General features: G+C 47.2%; 1 protein-coding gene across 5 annotated transcripts in view; it reads left to right on the top strand.

Moving 5' to 3' along the window:
• mast1a (microtubule associated serine/threonine kinase 1a) overlaps positions 1-19,178 on the top strand; it is a 48,377-nt gene that overhangs the window by 15,763 nt on the left and 13,436 nt on the right. For all 5 annotated transcript variants that reach the window (XM_078080661.1, XM_078080660.1, XM_040187614.2 and 2 more), the window contains 11 exons: positions 5,260-5,348; positions 6,108-6,183; positions 6,569-6,641; positions 9,150-9,310; positions 11,153-11,228; positions 12,129-12,338; positions 12,475-12,576; positions 15,046-15,178; positions 17,485-17,552; positions 17,693-17,769; positions 18,559-18,767. In XM_078080661.1, coding sequence (XP_077936787.1) covers positions 9,201-9,310; positions 11,153-11,228; positions 12,129-12,338; positions 12,475-12,576; positions 15,046-15,178; positions 17,485-17,552; positions 17,693-17,769; positions 18,559-18,767 — 985 coding nt within the window. In that variant the 5' untranslated portion in view covers positions 5,260-5,348; positions 6,108-6,183; positions 6,569-6,641; positions 9,150-9,200. The remainder of the gene's footprint in view (positions 1-5,259; positions 5,349-6,107; positions 6,184-6,568; positions 6,642-9,149; positions 9,311-11,152; positions 11,229-12,128; positions 12,339-12,474; positions 12,577-15,045; positions 15,179-17,484; positions 17,553-17,692; positions 17,770-18,558; positions 18,768-19,178) is intronic.

Here is a 19,178-nt window from a genome sequence, read left to right on the forward strand (position 1 = left end):
GTGATGTCCCTCGCTCTGAATTGTCTCCCTGTTGAATTGATGGTGCGTGGATGTAGAGATGTTCAGTTTTAATGGCCGACGAGTTCTCATCGCTGTCCATACGTTACAGCGGATGTGCTAATATTTAATACAAACCTGCCCAAAGCCCTTTTTGCCTGCGTATGGCAGCAGAAGGGGAGCAGAGAGGACATAAAGACGCCATTAAGGAAGTAATTACCAAAGAGTCAATGAAGCATGATAAAATGAGACGCCGCTGCCCACACATGAGGACACAGACAACGGAAGATCGGGAGTTTGTGATAGAGGTTTGCAATTAAAACAAGATCATGAGTAAGGACGGTATTGCGGAAACATCAATTAGCTAAATCCCCACTGTGATTCATTTATTTTAGCTCCCTTTCTTCTATCTCCGTTTTTTTTTTTATAAAACTAAATTACCGGTCAAGTAGTTATTGTGTACAATAATGTGAAACGCTAAACTTTGTACCAGGGAAATTGCAGCATGTGACTAATGTCCCGCAGTTGACATTTATATTAAGTAAACAAAAAGAAAGAAAGTACCCAAGTAGCAACCTGACAAGGACTGCAAAATGCCCCAAACTGCAGTACTACAAATGGCCACTTGAGGCCGCCTCCAGAGGTGAGTAATCCCTCATAGACCCACACAATGACCAACTTTACATTACCGGTCATTTAGCTGACGCTAACCTGTGGATTATTACATTTTTTTGGGCCGGGGAGCAATTTACAACAAAAATAAACAGCTTTGGTCGCTCAGCCAATTTCTGAATATTTTTCTACAACTCGCCCGACCCACGGTGACCTAATGAAGGCTCCAGAACCCTGCGGGTGACGTCCCTGGTGCTGGTGCAGCCTCTCACAGCGGCTGACATGAAATGCATTCAGCTTCTGCTCGGTGTGTCAACCTGCGAACACAAGCTGGAACTAGTTTATTTGGCGAAATCACTGGCGGTAATATGTATTCACATGACATAATTTGTCTTTGTATGATTCTGGTATTACTGAAAACATGTTTACTTTGCCACCAGTTTTCTCTCCTGGCTCCTAAATAGTGGAACGAGCTCCCCAATGACATCAGGACATCAGGAAGTCTTAGTTACATCTTCCGCCGTAAACTAAAAGCACACCTCTACTGAGTTTGACCGTGTTGAATAAATTATACTTCCTTGATTCTGATTCTTCTGGTTCGTCGGAGCTGTTCGCCTGTTTACAGCGTTTCTGTTTGGGCCGCGCGCTCGTGTTTTCTTGCTCCATCTTTATCGCCGCAGTGTTGTTTCGCTCAGTAAACACCAATGACCTCGCTGAGGACAGCGCTATTGTGACAAATGACCTTAGTTGTGATTAACTCGTCTCCTTGTTCCATCGCTACCGATGCAGAATGAGAGTGTTCGTCAGTGGCAGCCAGCCGTGGAATGTGTCGATCTAATGACATGTGAGCAGTACTTGTATTGCTCTAATGAGACGGTCGGGACACTTTTGAGGGGTTGGGGAACCAACAATGTGTGTTATTTATTCTATCCCGTGTGCGCGTGTGCTTGAGAGACTAATGGCCGGCTGCCTGGCCTGCATAGCGATCGTTGCTTGTCAAAGTCATTACCACAGATTTAACCTTTGACCCTCCCCGTCCCCACCCTCACCCCCACCCAGCAGGGGGGCCGGGGCATTGCAGCCAATGACAGCCCCGGGATATTGGGAGCAAGGAAACACACACCGGGGTTGTTGGCTGTCATTCAGCCCGTCTGCTACAAAATAATCTTTGCATTTGAATTGCAATTGCTGCCTGGATCATGTAGATGAGAGTAGAGACTTTTGTACAAGTTCTTCTTCTCGTGTGTTGTTCATTTTAAGCTACTAAAGCAGTGTGATGAAATGAAACATATTAAATAATGAGGCTTTATCTGTTGTTAAGCTGTTGTTAACATTTACTCATTGACACATCGACCCGCTTCGGCCCAACTTTATCATTTAGAGTCACGATGTTTTGTGTCACCTGATGAATGTCCAATATTCTGTCTAGTAGTCGCGTCACCGTCCACTTGTTGAATGTTTCTGTTCACGAGCGTTAATCTTGACGTTTTAACCGATATGTTCATTGGGAACATTTGCCAACTGTGTTGGCAGTAAACGCTTTGTGGAACATTAACGTATCTCATTATGTTGCCAAATAAACACAATTCAGCCGAAATGGGTTCTTTCTCTCCGCCCTCGTGCCTCTCGTTTCTCTCGTTTCTCTCGTTTCTCACCCCCGTCACTGTCTGTCATGCTGGCGTTTCCTGAGACCGGCTGAAATCAAAACCAAACCAACAAATACGATCAAACAGATGAAAGAGAATGAATTTGCAGCTCACCATCAGCTCCGTCAGTGTCCGTCAACAGAGGCACCCCGATGAATCTCTCTGACTGACGGCGCCTCGCCGCTGCTCGTCTGTCACACTCACAGATGATGGATTACGCTGTGGATTATGACAGATTATGAGACTCGCTTTCCGGTTCGAGCACACAAGCAGCCGCTGGCTCGGCTGCGTCAACGTGCCTCACAGCGTCGTGGTGGGCTGCCGCCTGCCATCATATCCAAGCACTGGTCTCAGATCAGGGCCGATGCAGTCCGCCGCTCGCCTCCCGCTCACCGTGAGCGTCTCACCGCGAGCGTCTCACTGTGAGCGTCTCACCGTGAGCGTCTCACTGTGAGCGTCTCACCGCGAGCGTCTCACTGTGAGCTTTGGTGAAAATAGAAAAAGGAAACAGTTGGAGACGTCGCTGTTTGCTTCTTCGGAGTGTGACTCCGGAATGTGTTGCCACGGTTACGCACATTTCCCATCTCATCCTCTTCCTTCTCCTTCTTTCTTCTCGGGTCAGTTCATAATGGACGGGCAATGATACATTCTTAACGTAATTGGACGTGAATGGGTTTAAACATTTTAACGGAAAGCGTGTCGTTTTCAGCGAAGCTGCGGCTTTCTGTTTAAGATCAATGAATGTGAATGAATCCAAACGCCAGCAGGCGGCTGACAGCAGAGGAGGGCGGTGGACGATGTAGCGCGGCTTGTTTTGCTGTAAACAGACAAGGTGTTTGTGTTTGACAGATCCAGATTGATGCTTCAAAGACGGCAATGTGTAGCATACTAACTGCATCTCACACACACACACACACACACACACACACACACACACACCGTCTTAACCAGACTGAGGGAGGATGAGCCCAGAACTGCGTGACCATTACCGTCACACAGCGATTTACGGTCACACTGACCCACATATACACACTCGAAGACACACACCCGCACACTTTCCCTACATCTCTTATCTCCTCTGCGTTTCCAGTCCGGTGGATCTGCAGCATGTTATTCATAATTATTCATAATTCCTTACTGCCACCGTCCTGTAACCCTCACTCACTTCCAGCGCTGTGACAGCTAATTATGTGGCCGCTATTTCAGGACAAGGATTAATGGGAGCTTCTCCTTAAAATGGTGCCCTGCATGTCTGATGACTTCACTCTTTATGCGGAGAATTAAATGGAATAAGTATTAAAAAAGTGTCACCAGAGTTCAAATGTATTCGGATTGTAACGTAGCTCCATGTCTATATCATATGTATATATGTATATATCAACTAATGGGTATGAATACATTGATATGTATAATATTGTATATATGGATAAATCCTCCCCCTACCTGCTGCTTCTATCGTATGTTCCACTCACGTCTGCAGGCCAGTAGCAGAACTCCAATGTGACCTTTGCTGGTGATGAATGTGCGGCTGGCTGCTGGGTTATAGACTAAAGAGCAGCACTAATATTTAACCCTTTTTGATTTTAAAATACAAAGTGCTTTGGGCGAGATGCCCTTTTCCAACATTCAGATGACCGTGTTATAAAACACAGTGGCTTTGTGGGGAGATTCGATGGCTTTGCCCTTGTGGGTTTTCATTCTGTTACTGTCTTTTAATGGTTTCGTTGACTCTATTACCCTGAAAGGGGAGTTAGAGCAGAAGAACGAGTTCCCTGCACGTCACACGTTTCAATTATTCATTATTCTGAGAGTTCATTTTGAGGAAGGATGAAGCCGAAAGAGAACAAAGTGGGGAAAATGTAGCGGCACAAAGGAAAAACCGACGGAAAGTCATTGAGAGTGAAAATAATAAGCAGGAAAATGTCCCAGAAATGAGGCAGGTAGAGGAATCAATCCCGTGGCACTTCACCTAGAAGTGAGTCTCCGTGGAGCCGCTGTGGATGTGAACATGTGCTGTGAGTGAAGCTCGAGCAGTGTGCGCTCCAGTGATTCACGCGCAGCTCTGCTGGTTATAGAGCGAGTGAAACGAGGGATAATTGTGGAAAAAGAAGAGTACGACGCAGAAAAAGAAATTGCGCGCCGCGTCTCTTTACTCCTTGTGGTTTCCATTGAATCCTCCCCCCCCCCCCGTCTGCTCTCCCCGAAGGCTGAAGCGCAGGGTGGTGCTAAGCTCCTCCATCCGAGAGCTAACGCCTTCGCCTTAAATATTTCAATATGCTCCACCTCTGTTCCCCGGGGTGGAGGACAAGCACTCCCTCGGAGAAGCGCCGCCACCAATACAATCCCGCCAAGGGGCTTTCATGTGCCGCGATCAAAACGAAGGAGCGCTGAGGGGAGGATATCGATTATAAATGTGTGATCTACAGCGCGTCCTGCACGGCTGCAGAGCAGCAGCCTGCCGGCTGATGCAAACCAGAACAAACCAAATCCCCCCTTAATGCGCCTGAGACGTCCCGCCTGCGTGTCCATGAAGCGTCCAGCGGTGGCAGCGGGGGAAGCGGTGGCTGAAGCCCTCATGGTTCAATGGTTTCGGGCCTCCCATCGGGGCGGAACCTGCCCTCCCCGGTCCTCTGTCCTCCTCTCCGCCCGTCGCTCCGTCGCCTCGTCGCTTCTGCCTTTGTGCTTCACAGCAGCTGCTGTCGTCCCAGCCGGGCCGAGAGGAAATAAAAAAAAAATCTTTGTTGCTGTGTTGCTCTCCCGTGTGGGTGAGCGGACGTCAATAAAGTCCTTTATTATGGCCCACACACACACACACACACCCTCAGAGGCCTACTGTACAAACTTTGCTGTAGCTCTACATTGGCTTAAGGTGACCAATACGCCAACAGGCTCAAAGGACCTCGGTGTCCTCATTGACCTGGGGGTCACTCAATAAACCCTATTTGACAGCAGAATTGAGTGAAGATGAGTATTGACTTCCTCTCTCTTCTCGTTTGTGTTCAAGTTGCAGAACCAGCAACAGGAAAAGCCTGATCCTGACCAGCACGTCGCCCACCTTGCCGCGGCCCCACTCGCCACTGCCTGGACACATCGGTCAGTGTGGGAAGCTTGTGCACATGAAGCAGTCCACAATTAAATAGTTATACATTGCGCCAGATTCAGTTTTTTTTATGAGATACTGACTTACTGTAGAACAGCAGACACAATAAGGCTATGTGCTAATCAGCGGAGCACTATAGAGACTCACAAGTCCTAAAATGCATGCGCACAACCGGCTATGTGGTCAATGCGCAGTGAAGCTTAGGTTACGACATCAGATTAGACGTTACACCACTATAACTTTACAGGGCAAATAGTTGTTTGCGGCTATATAAATGCTATGAATTTAGCACCTTTGAGGGCCGAGAGCGCCACAAGATCCACACGACGACACTCAGACGACACAAAGAACAAGCAGCTGCGTCTCAGCTCACAGTCGTCATAGTAACGCAGTGAGCTTCGTCAAGCTTTCAAGGTGCAAAGCGATGGCAAATATGGACAATCGCAGCGAGCAATGGACAGTTCTGCCGCTGTAAACAAAGCTCTGAAGATCAGACCGCTGAACGTCGCTGCCTTCAGATAATAAATCAGAATGAATCGCAGTATTCTAAAAAGGTTTAGGTCAATTTGGCTTCTAGCATCTAATTTATCCATGGAGTCATTTAGTCGGACAGTTATAATATTACTCGACTTGTAATGAGAAGCTTCCAGTGTCGCCGGTGTCAAAGGCCACAGCCGTGGTGGATAAAATGACCTCTGGTTGCTATAATCCACAGTGTACATGTTCTGCTCTGTCCGCATGTCTTCCAACAGGAAGTAGTCCGCTGGACAGCCCGCGCAACTTCTCGCCCAGCGGACCAGCCCACTTCTCCTTCGCCTCCTCTCGCAGGTCGGCGTTCCTGCTTTCTGCACACACGTCAGTCACGCATGCGACGCTGCAAGAGCAGCTTCGACTAGCTGAGTGAAATGCTGCACAAGATTACTTTTACCCTCATGGACACACAGAGAAAAAAGCTCTTCAGGGGCCTGACAGCAGACCAAGACGAATGAGGCGAGGTGCCGGAATTCAGCCCAAATGTGTGTCCCTCATCGCTCACTGGGAGGCAGCGTCAGGCGTGGCCGGAGGGATAAAAGGGGACATGAGTGTAATTGGATAGAAAGGACGCGATGGCCATGGGAATGCTTCAGGACAACTGTGTTTGCTAGGAGGGACTGAAATAGAAGCCGATATCAGAATCATCCCTTTCCCACTTTTCTATGTGTCTTTTCCTCAGGGCTGATGGTCGTAGATGGTCCTTGGCTTCTCTGCCTTCCTCTGGATATGGCACCAATACGCCCAGTTCAACGGTAGGTTTAAGTGGATGAAGAAAGCTGCGCATGCTCTAATGCATCATGCACAATGATTTGTCAAGAACCCCTTTTCGTCCAAAGATTGAATACATGACGGTCAAAAGCGACTCCCGCCCCCCCCGAACTGTGAATGTGAACCGGGATTGTTGTGGGTTGGTGCACCACACAGACCCTGGCCTTTTGGGGTCTAGGATGCAACCCTTGGAATATAAAATGGTCACAATACAGAGCGGGTCCCTGTAGAACCCTTTGTGGGGGCTCTTGGGGGTTTAGGTTAAAGCTGTGGGATGTAAAAAGTTTTTTTATCGAACCCCCGGGTGGGTTCTAAATAAACCCCTTGAAATAAAAAGGATTGGCTTCTTGAAATAGTACATAGTGTTCTCGGTGGAATCTCATGATAGTTCTAGTTCTAGATGGTTCTAGTAAACACCTTAATTCTGAAGACAGCAGCAGCGCCAGGCGCCTGTCCCTGTTTGAGAGAATCCTCCATGTTTTCCCTCTGAGCGTGACAGAAGAAAACTCATGAAGATCAAACGCCGCACCTCAGAACAGGAAGGGAACTCTAAAGAGGGATCTGCTTTTTATTCCTGATAATTTAGCCGTGTAGTCATGAAATCAACAGCCCAAAATGTGCGTGAAGTTATTTTTGTCTATTGCTAAATTGATGAGTTGGGTTTTTCTATCCTCTCATGAATATGTATCTCTCTCAAATAATTTATTTGCATATATTTCCACACATTAAATCAGTGCATGGGATTCATGTTCGAAAGTTGCATGTTCCACTTGCCGCTTTGAAACAATCCCACACTTCCGCAGCTGGATGCCACGCAAACACACACACACACCCACACACACACACACTGTCTCTGTGTTCTGCTCGCTGAGGCTCAGACGATTATTTCAAACCGTTTCATAGCTGAAGAACATGCTTCACTTGCAACGCCGAACTATAAATAGCACATGAGTTGCTAAGATATGATCAACTGGGTTTATGTATTGGGCCTTGTGGGACGATAAAAATGAAATGTGACCAAGTTCTTCCCTGTTTCAGTATTACTTTACCGCCATAGACGCAGGGATGGATGGTAAACAGAGACCAATAAGAGAGAGTGTAGGTGGAAGTGAAACGTGTTTTGAAGCAAACTGAGGGGCTAAAAAAACAATGTTCACTTTTGTCCGAGGACCTAGGACGCTCAGGTGGAGGGATGGTGTTGACTCATAATCAAACCCCTGTGCTCTGCTGTGCTGTGCTCTGCTGCGCTTCACACCTCATTTCTTTCATTGACTTCCTCTCCAATGCACCTTCTGACAGAGAGACGCACGGTACACTGCAGGCCACCCATGGATCTCTTTTTACCGGTATATGAGTTTGAAGAGGGTTTTTCTCAGCGTTCTCCTCCTCACCTCCATCGGTCTTCGTCCCCTCCACCTCGTCAGGAAATATGCTCTGCTAGTTCTCACACGGGCCATTGCTGGCTTGATTAGGTGCAGCAGGACCCGTGCATACTGAACAGCAGATGTGTGTGTGTGTGTGTGGAGGAAGAGGTAGATAACAACCAAATGTATCCAGGAAAGTTGAGGTAACACAAACAGAAGATGGAGGAAGAATAAAAAGTTACAGGTGAAGAAAACCGACAGATCCAAATAGTGATGCAATTAGTTGTGGAAATGATTATTTTTTCTAAAATGAGTGAACACATTGCATTTAGCGGACACTGGTACCCAAAGTGACTCACGTCCAACCATGAGGGTAAAGACCCAGAACAATATGAATCAAGTCATATTGTTGCAAAAAATTGCAAAAAGTTGATCCAGGTGGTGATGATTCCCTCAAAATCCTTTTTCCTCTCATATTATTATCACACCTAGTGACTGAGATGCAGCTGGTTCACGAAGGAGACAAACAGCTTTTTGTATCTATGACGAGGGGCATTTAGCTCAGCCTGCTTCCTCTCCCTGTCTCCAGCGAGCATCTTAACTGATATTAATTGATTGATCCCTAACATTCTTGTCTTCAGCTTTTAAGTGGCTAAGACCTGAATGGAGTTTATAATGGATTTTCGGAGCAGAAATAGTTGAGTGGCCAAAGCCCCTCAAAGTGTCCCATCGGGGGACGTGTTCATCAAGCCTCCCATTGATCCAGCCGTTTTCTCCCCCCTCCTGCACTGGAGAAGTGTTTTGTTTAAAGGTGTATACACCCCCCCCCCCCCCTCCACAAAGAGTCTTTCACTCCCTGCAGTGTTTTTGCTGTGATGTTCCGTCCATGTTATTTCATTTTACCCTCCTACACTAACTCCTTCTGGACATTTTCTTATTTTTCCACCTCTCTCTCTTATCCTTCCGTGAGCCGCTTCTTTGTTTCAGCTCTTTCCACCCACTCATGTAGTACAGCTGGCGCTCGTGCCATTTGGTGCCTTCGGTCTCCTCTTCTCCAGCTTTTCCCAGACGTGACCAGGAGCTGTGCAAAAATGAAGCCCTGTCTCTCTTTTTAATGTCTCGCTGCAGTCATCCAGCTCATCCCAGGAGCGTCTGCACCAACTGCCCTTCCAGCCGACGATGGACGAGCTGCACTTCCTGTCCAAGCACTTTGGCAGCACCGAGAGCATCACGGACGACGACGGGGGCCGGCGCTCGCCGCACGCCCGACCTCGCTCCCGGAGCCTGAGGTGAGAGGCGGGGGCCGGTCGCGGGCCAGAGACGGTTGGAGCTGCTTGGTATCGTGCAAACTACTTACTACGTGTGTGTGAGCTTCCTCCCCGAGGGAGGACTGACGTGCTGCTTTCTTGGCCATGGCAACAGAAACATAATGCTGGCGCTTTCTTTCCAGATGCAAGCCGTAGGTTGATTTTCTGATGACAGAAGGAGTTTTTTGGGTTGTTTAATGAAAAGTAAACACGGGCAATCAAAATTCTTTATATCAAGATTATATGAAACGGCTATGAAAGGGAAAATGTGCAGGAACAACTTCCATCTTCATAAATAGATGCAGAATGCTCTCATCATTCATCAATTCAGAGCACAGGCCTTTGTATTCTATAATTCACCTGTTATTATATATATATATATATATATATATATATATATATACATATAATGTACTTGTTTGTGCTAGTGGGTAATTTACTAATTTTCTGCAGCTGTCATTTAATGTGAGGTCTTAGGTCTTTATTTCATAGAAGTAAATATTTATCAGTATCCTGTGATTTCTAAATGAGGCGGCAAACATACTTCCAGCACATACAGATGTGCATACTAATGTCTTCTGATTACACATCTTCCAGATGTGTGTGGTTTATTATCAGCAGTAGAGGAAATATACAGATTCTTAGTGCCCCACAATAAAATACTGCAATCGAAAGTACTGCATTCAACGAAATGTACTAGTAGTAAAACTACACACATTGTGAGATATATTTAAGTACAAGTATTTAAAGTATATATTCTATTTGATTGAAGTATTAGTGGTCTACTGACAGGTTAAGTATTGTCTGAGCTGCGCTAAAGCATTGCAGAACTATAGGCGAGGTAACTAGCGAGCTAGTATTCCACCACCCTGCTAGAAAAAACAGCAAGGACCAGCAAGACTAGTGACCAGCAAAACCAGCATACGTTGTGTTTTAGTGCAGGTAGGCTGGTGACCAGCATAATGCATGCTGGTGCAGGTATGCTGGTAGCATTAAAGCATGCATGCTTTAATGCATGCATGCTTTAATGCATGCTTTAATGCATGCATGCTTTAATGCTATGCAAAACGTACTTGCATAACTAGCAGTTAGCCGGTGGTCTCCGTGGCAATGACTGCTGCCCCCACGACCATCCTGCTACATTGATTTTAAGGGTGATGTCCATTCTACTCCGAGCCTATTTCTATATTTCCACCACTATTATTAAATCAGCATCAGTCCACCCTGAAGGCCTCTCCATATTGGAGCAGTTTCTCTATTAGCAGAAGACCAACCTCACCCATCGCAGCCTCCCCTCTGGTGGAACAACAACTCTACGGATCAGTATTCAGTCTTCATATTAAGCTCCTCAGCAGTCGCTGCCCTGGATAATCTCGATAATCGTGTGACTTCAGTACACAGAATGCTTTATTGTGTACCTCGACATGCCTCATTATTTCTATTCATGTCACATCTTCTCCACAAAGCTAAAGCGTGTTTGCCCACTAGAAATCTGTTCGCCATATGCTTTTGTGCATTCTGCACTGTTTGAGTTTTTGGGGGATTTTTTATTGAAGAGGTTGATTTAGTGTGTTGGAAGGTGCACATTAAGCACGTTAATATATTTGTGCCTGTGTTACGTCAGTACCCCATGCAGTACGCCACATCCTTTAGAGTGTACTGAATTTCAGATTGCTGGATTAGCATAATGTCCAGACAGGACGCGCATGAGGAGAAGTGGTGAATTATTCCCTCATTCGGGTAAAAAACAACCAAATCGGGTCTCTGATGTTCTCCGTGTGTGTTGTTTATCCCTCTCCTGCTCTGTGTGTTTGCCTTCTTCAGCCCGGGGCGCTCTCCTTCCTGTTATGACAATGAAATAATGATGATGAACCATGTCTACAAGGAGCGCTTCCCCAAGGTCAGCCTCTCACACACAAACACACAGCGCAACCACCGTGACTACGCAGACACTTCTGCTGAATCACACTCATTTTGGACTGAAAGGGTTTTCCAGAGCGACTCCCGTGTCAGCTGTGGGATTCACAGCTTTTTGGTGACGAGTAAACATTGATTTTTCTATCATCAGCAATATGAACAGATCGAAAGGCTTTTTGTATTAGATTCAATTTCTTAATTAAGCAATTATCATGTGTCAAAAATGCATGTGGCTCGCAGCGGTATTGCCGATGTCAGATGGCGACCCCTCAGAATATCCCGTGAGATCACCGCTCTCTGCGAGCCGTCGACACATCTGGAGGACGTCCTTGTCTGAGATGCTCGACCTCACCTCTGAGTCACCGATGACTCCATTAAATCACTTATCTTGCTCCGGGGGGCGAGTGCGTTATCAGACCGTATGCTAAACTCCTTAAAGCAGCCTGCACGAGTCCTGTAGGGAAACACTATTTTCTGTGGAGAGGGAAATGTGTGTTGGGAAATGGACGTAATTTGCTCGCACACACACACACACACACACGGTCCTCACCCTCATGAACTCATTCACAGTAATGCTATGTGAGGCAGCGCTAACAAGGCTTCCTACACGCTATTGAAAGCTCGAAAGGCCTGCAAATAACGGCTCCACATTGCAGCCTAATTAACAGTTGAATATCTGAAATAGGCGTTTTTGCAATTGACTTGACAGCTATGCAACACACACACAATAGCCCAGAGATAACCGCGGGGACGCTGCAATCAGAGCGCGTCAGAGCCGGCGATGGCAGGTGTCGAGATACGCCACCTAATGTGAGGTTCAATTTACAGACCACTCATTTCTTTACCCACGATAACGGTCATCTGCCATCTCGTATTCACGCAGGCAACGGCGCAGATGGAGGAGAGGCTGGCAGAGTTCATCCACAACTACTGCCCGGAGAGCGTGATGCCGCTGGCCGACGGCGTCCTGAGCTTCATCCACCACCAGGTAGCCGAGCTGTCCAGGGACTGCCTCACAAAGTCGCGCGAGGGCCTCATCACCAGCGTGTACTTCTGCGAGCTGCAGGAGAACCTGGAGAAGCTGCTGAACGACGTGAGTGGACGACGTGGTGGAGAGCAACGGTTATCTGCCGTTATCCGACGCGTGTCTAACCGAGCCCACGCGTCTGTCTGTCTGTCTGTCTGTCTGTCTGTCTGTCCGCCCGTCTCTCTCTGCCTCCCGCTCTCAGGCCTACGAGCGCTCCGAGAGTTCGGAGCTCACCTTCGTCATCGAGCTGGTCAAAAAGCTCTTCATCATCATATCCCGTCCAGCGCGGCTCCTCGAGTGTTTGGTGAGTCGGCGTCTCCAAGATGCTTGTAATTCCCGTTCAGTATGTTGTTCTTGGTCTGCTGCCATAGACTCGTGTGGACGGAGGGTCTGAGCACTGAGCCTGAAACGCCGACACACAGCCATCCTATTGCTCAAACTCCTTAACAAGGATGTTGACTCTTTTTAATATTTTACAGACCCGCTGTCCTTTTTAAAATGATATTTTCCCATCTAGTTTGATGGGGGGGCGGGATAGAAGCAATGTACAGTACACTCCATCAAAGAGCACACCTGCTGCTCACAGGTGTGCCCGAATCGCCGTCTCAGATCATAATAATGTAGAAACACAATTCAATTATGGAAAATTAGCAACACAGAGCTGGTTCACAACTAACCATCGTGTCCTAGACCGTCCTAAACTTTATTTATACAAAGATGAGATGAAGAGGAGAATATTCTCATTATTCCCCCCCCCCCGGGTATTTTAGTCTTAGAAAAGAAGTTAAACTGTGTGTAGACGTAACGGAGAGCATGCAGCCACATACAACACACACCGGTTATGAGCATGCATCCAGTCGACCATTTCAGCCACTGGAGTAAAACCATGTGAGCCCACCTTGTTTACTCGAGAGTGATTCATATGATATTTGTTTTAGCTTGAATGAACTTAAAAGTCCCATTTAGAGTGAAATGGACCACAGGGCAGGTACGCTTCAGGCCGTGTCTTCTTGTGATTGACAGGCCGATACCGAGGCGTCGTGTGGTCTGGCTGTTGGAGCTTTAACGCCTTCGCAGTGTGTTTTCAGCTCATCAAGGTTAACTAACGTTGTCAGATGAACTTGTCTTCGCCCTCTGGTGTCGTTGTTGGTGGCAACAAACAAGATGGCGACGAGCAAAATGATGAACCGAAAGCGCTCAAAACCGCAATCCATAAACCGCCCGGGTTAATATATCAACATGAGCTTTACAGTCTATGTGGCTAACTGTGTTCCTTGGTACGGTTTGTCATTTAGTTGATTCCACACAGAGTTTCACCTGCAGCATTCTTTAAAATATTTGTTCTGCCCCCACTGCTTTGTTGGTCTCTTCCCTCGACTCGAAACGGAGCCGTGTCCTTGACATGCTGGTACATAAAGAACACAAGTCGCTTTGACTTAGTAATAACCAGCCTCTCTGTATGCGTGCGAGGCTCAGCCGCACCTGGACTGATGGATGGTCTCGCGTGTTTGTCTCCGCCGCCGTCCCTCCTCCGACCAGCCCCGGGCTCATCTGTCCGTTGCCAAGACGACCGTCGGGAGGAGGTCAATAGGGTCAGGCAGGATCCGGAGGAGACTTAAGATCTTCACCGGCCGTAGGTCGGAGAGGAGGAGACGCGCGCGTGGATAAAATGTTGTCCGCCGGCTTTGTGTTCATTTAGCGTTCAAGTCGGCTGCGCGTTGCGATCAGGTGAAAACATTTTTTTGTGACATTGTCCGTGAGCGCAGTGTTATATTCCCCCTCTTTTCTCCTCCGGTCGAGGGGAGCAGATATGAGCGAACAGGGGAAATGATCCGGCTGCCTCGGGCTCCGCTTTCTAATCAAACTGTTATTCCACCAAAAGGAATGAAAGGGAATCCCACAGGACGCCACCGGAGAATGTTTCATTAGGGATAAAAAAAAAAAGGGTGGGGATGTTTCGTGAAAGCAATTTATAGTTGGAAGGTGTATTAACACTGTGTTGGTTTGACATAGTTGTGTTTGGGCATAAATGCCGTTGATGAGAAGTGACACAGTTTAATATCAGCTCACAATTTGTTGTCAGTAATCATGGTGCATTACCCTGTTGAATCATTGTGAAATATTGTGCTATGATCCAGATAAATCAAATTTCTGTATCAATAACCACTTTTTCTGGGGGGTTTTGGGCCGTTTATCACTGTGATGTTTTCACTATATCCTCACATCTTAAAGATTAACAGCCACATAATTGAAAGATAATCTCCAGGTAGACTGACGATGAAAAGAAACATTACTCCTGAGTAACAAGTATACCATAATATACTTTACTTATCATGTAACCACGATGACTGTGGACAGAACATGATGGTTTTATATCTCAAAATACGAAAAGTTACCAGTATTACTCAGTTGTGCAACTATTTAAAAAGCCTTCAGTCCATCACGACACACACAGACGTGTTTGAGCGGATTAATGAAACCTTCCCACACATCAAGTGATGATTTTTACTTGGCAATCATCTGGCGTTGACAGGAGGCTGATTAGCGTGTCGTGAGTTCACCTCCACAGCTGGTTTGTCTCCGGCATCGGTGTATCAACCTACCTGAAAATGTTTAAACTCGTTGTCAACCTGGGAGATATTTGTTCCCGCTGAAAGTTAAACGAGCGGCGATGCCTTTCCCCCGTGCTGCGCACACAAATCTTCAGCCGTGACCGTGAGCTCATTCGTGTCGCGGCTCCCTTTGTGCTTAAATGTTTCCCCTCCATTGATAGGAGTTCAACCCTGAAGAGTTTTACCATCTGCTGGAGGCGGCGGAGGACCACGCCAAGGAGGGACAGCTGATGAAGGCCGACATCCCCCGATACATCATCAGCCAGTTGGGCCTGACCAGAGACCCGCTGGAGGGTAAGAGACAGGAAGGAATATACAGGTTTACGGGTTCTGTCCAACATATGAAAATAGTATTATTTCATTTGCCCCGAGGAACATTAACGCAGAGGAAATGAATGACATGGTTTTTAGTATTGTGTGTTGATGGGATCTTCAGAGAGGCTAGAAAGTGGGTCCATCAAACACACAGCCGGCTGTCCGTCTCCCCAGGCCTCCGACTTTTCAGCTCGGCCAAATCTCTCTCTCCAGAACACATGCGTCTGCATTCATCAAGAATCAGGAACATTTATTACTAAAATATGCCAGATATTTGACTTGTGGGTTGGTGCATAACACCAGACAGTAAGACAATGGACAACAAGACCGATAAGACAACATAGTGCAAGAACAACAACATGTGCATTTTCATCACATAGAGTAGAAAGTTTAGGGGCAAGCGCATGTGCAGTGAGAAGGGAGTGACCGGTGGAGTCTTATAGTCAGTCAGTGGGGGACCGGCTCTGCTGATGAGCCCGACTGCCGACGGGAAGAAACTGTTGGTGTGGCGGGAGGTCTTAGTCCTGATGGACCTCAGCCTCCTGCCAGATGGAAGGGGCACAAACAGGTTTTGTCCGGGGTGAGAGGGGTCGGCCGCCATCTTTTTAGCTGCTTCAGAGACCTGGAAGCGAACAAGTCCTGCAGGGACGGCAGATTGCAGCCGATCAGCCTCTCTGCAGAGCGGAGGACGCGCTGCAGCCTGCCCTTGTCCTTGGCTGTGGCTGCAGCGTACCAGACGGTGATGGAGGAGCAGAGGATGGACTCCATGACGGCCGTGTAGAAGTGGACCATCATCGTCTTTGGCAGGTTGAATTTCTTCAGCTGCCTCAGGAAGAACAACCTCTGCGGAGCCTTCTTGGTGATGGAGCTGATGTTCAGCTCCCACTTGAGGTCCTGGGTGATGATGGAGCCCAGAAAACAGAAGGAATCCACAATAGTGACGGGGGAGTCACACAGGGTGATGGGGGAGGGTGGGACTGCGTTTCTGTGGAAATCCACAACCATCTCCACTGTCTTCAGAGCGTTGAGCTCCAGGTTGTTCTGGCTGCACCACGCCACCAGATGGTCCGACTCCCACCAAATACTGTAGAGATCATTTCAGATTGTAAAGTCAGTAAGGTGGTGGTTGTCTTGGTAGGATGCAGTTGTCTCAATGTCAAACTTTGAACCTCTCACCTTTCATTGTCTGCCCAGCGGACATTAGCCCAGCGTGCACATTCTGAAACCTAGAACAGAACCACTCGTCATCCAATCGCTAAAAAGGTCGTACGTTACTAGTGATGTTCACTCGATTGAATGTGTGTCTTTCTGATTAATGAGTAGAACATCTTGACACACAGCGGGGAGCTGCATCTCAAATAAAGCTTCAGGCCCTCAGTTGTCAGATGACGTCTCCCCCTAAAGATCCCCCCCACCCTCTTAAACGGACAGAAACAAGCATACGTGTTTCTCAATGGGTTGAGCTATCGGCTTTTGTGGTTGTTCTGCATCATCAGGATGTTTGAGATGATACTGGGCGGATCATTTGCTGGCTAGCGGCGCGGCATCTTTCATTAATCACCACGGCTCACATTTTGTCTGCACGTCTGCTAAGCCGCTGCGGGTCCCATCCATCAGGAGCTGCTCGTCCGCCCAGGGGTTAAATCACCCTGAATGTTTCCTCACAATCAACCCGTGCCGGTTCTTTTATTTCCATGAAAAATACACGCCTGCCAGAAGTTTCCTCTCTGCTAACAATGCACCACTTGATATCTTGATCTTGCACTTTCTCTTCTGCCTGCACCGTCACACATAAGCACACAAGGGCACACTCACGTAGCTGCAGCCACACTTTGCACTTCCTCACAGAGACCGCTGACCAGATCACTTGTTATCAACGTCAGAGAGAAAAAAACGTCCAAGTGCATCAGTGTCAGCTTAATGACTGTCATTGTACATGGAGCTAAAATCCACAGAGCAGCTTCGCAAGCGCTTTGCAAAGTGAATTATTTGACAAAACGGCGCTATAATCAGTGGATTCCAGCAGCTGTCACATATAAGAGTGGAAGGACTCTGGCAGTGAGCCGCTCAGCGAAGGAGAGGTTTTAAAGTAAGGGGGACGGACGCTGAAGGAATAAAGACAAATCAAAAGGAAGGACGCTATTTCACAAGTATTCTTTCAGTCTTCAGACATCTTCTCTCCCATCATGTATTTCTTTATGATGTTTATGTCGGCAGCTGTTTTAGGCAGAAGCATTTCATTTTGCCAACCTGGAGTCCTGATAACTAACGTGTTTCTCAAGCAGAAATCGTTGGCCTCGACAGCTACGACAGTGAGGGTCCACACACTCCGGAGGCTGACGACTCCACCGAGGTGAAGGACGAAATGCACTCACACGCTAAATGATTGCACGCACACGCGCGTCAAATCATCCAAGTTGCAACGACACATGAACATTTAATTGAAACGCCCTTTGTAGCGATTTCAATTATGATTTAAAATTGTGTCAACAGGGAAAAGGGAGAGTCATCAAGCCGCCGAGTGAGGAGGATTTTCAGAGCATCAAGCTGATCAGCAATGGAGCTTATGGGTGAGCTCATTTACCACATACGCCACATGATGATCATTTTATCAAAAGATAACAACGGGGGGGACTGTTGAGACTGTTTGGGGCCAATAATCAGCATTGTCATGCGTATCTAAAAAGGTATCCGAACGATGCCACGTCGTGTTTAGCAAGTTAAAACATGCATAACGCACAAAGAATGGCTTAACAATTTGCATGAAACATTTAGCCAGTTAGATGAGGAAGCCTGGCGGATGAAGAAGCCAATCAGGAGACTTGTCTGCCGTGTGCCACATTACTTAAGATGTTGCACAGATTGTATACACAGTTTGACCTGAGATCATATACCTGTATGCATATAATGTTTTGGTTGAATTGGCCCCCTGAGTCTTCGTATCCTGGGGTCTTTGGGCAAGATGTTGTGCTTCAAATGGCTGCGCGTGCGTCTGGTAGCCGCTTCCACCAGCGTGTGAAATGTGCTGCACGGGTGAATGCTGCCTTGTGTTGGAAGGCGCTTTAAGTGGTGGCTAAGAATAGAAAACCATCTTCTCTTTTAATCCCACGTGGGATGGACCGTAATGCCAAGAACGTCCTCGCGTGGAAAATAACTAAACCAAGATCTTTAACACAGACAGTCTGTAGGAAGTGTGCAGTTCCACTTTCAAGCAGGCGGATTTTAACCCTGTAACGTACGGCCCCTTCTCATTGGTCCCACCTCGGCCCCCCCGTGCTTTGCGTCCTCCGTGCTCCACCGGGACACCACCGGACCCTTCAGGTTTCACTCTCGTCTCCTCCGTCTCACCTCCTCTCCAGTGCCGTCTACCTGGTGCGACACAGAGAGACGCGTCAGCGCTTTGCCATGAAAAAGATCAACAAGCAGAATCTGATCCTGAGGAACCAGATCCAGCAGGCCTTCGTGGAGAGGGACATCCTCACCTTCGCGGAGAATCCCTTCGTGGTCTCCATGTTCTGCTCCTTTGAGACACGGAGACATCTGTGCATGGTCATGGAATATGTTGAGGGTGAGGGAACCTCATTCGGCTTGTTTGCAGACGCTTATTATGCTCAGGAAGGACTTGAGTTACTACAGTGTTTTATGATTCATGAGCACTCTTGAGTGGCTGATTTCTTGGTCTGTTTGCTTTTTCTTTTGCAGCGTCTGGGGTCTGAAAAGCATTAGATTGGGTTTCCATCCTTCACTCTTCTTTTATTTCATTTTGATAAAAGTGTCAGCTGGACTCCTGAAAAGCTGTTAATGAAAAAGCTCTCATTCAGGAAAATTGATACGAGTATATATATCAATTTATTTTGCTCAATGTGAGCATTTTCATATATTACATTATACATTATCATATATATATATATATAGCTATGCTGCTTAATCAGATGATCGATTAATGTCATCCTGAAGACTTACTGCACTTGAATCAACA

Source organism: Gasterosteus aculeatus, chromosome 9 (genome assembly GCF_964276395.1).
Source record: "Gasterosteus aculeatus chromosome 9, fGasAcu3.hap1.1, whole genome shotgun sequence".
NCBI classification, from domain to species: Eukaryota; Metazoa; Chordata; class Actinopteri; order Perciformes; family Gasterosteidae; genus Gasterosteus; species Gasterosteus aculeatus.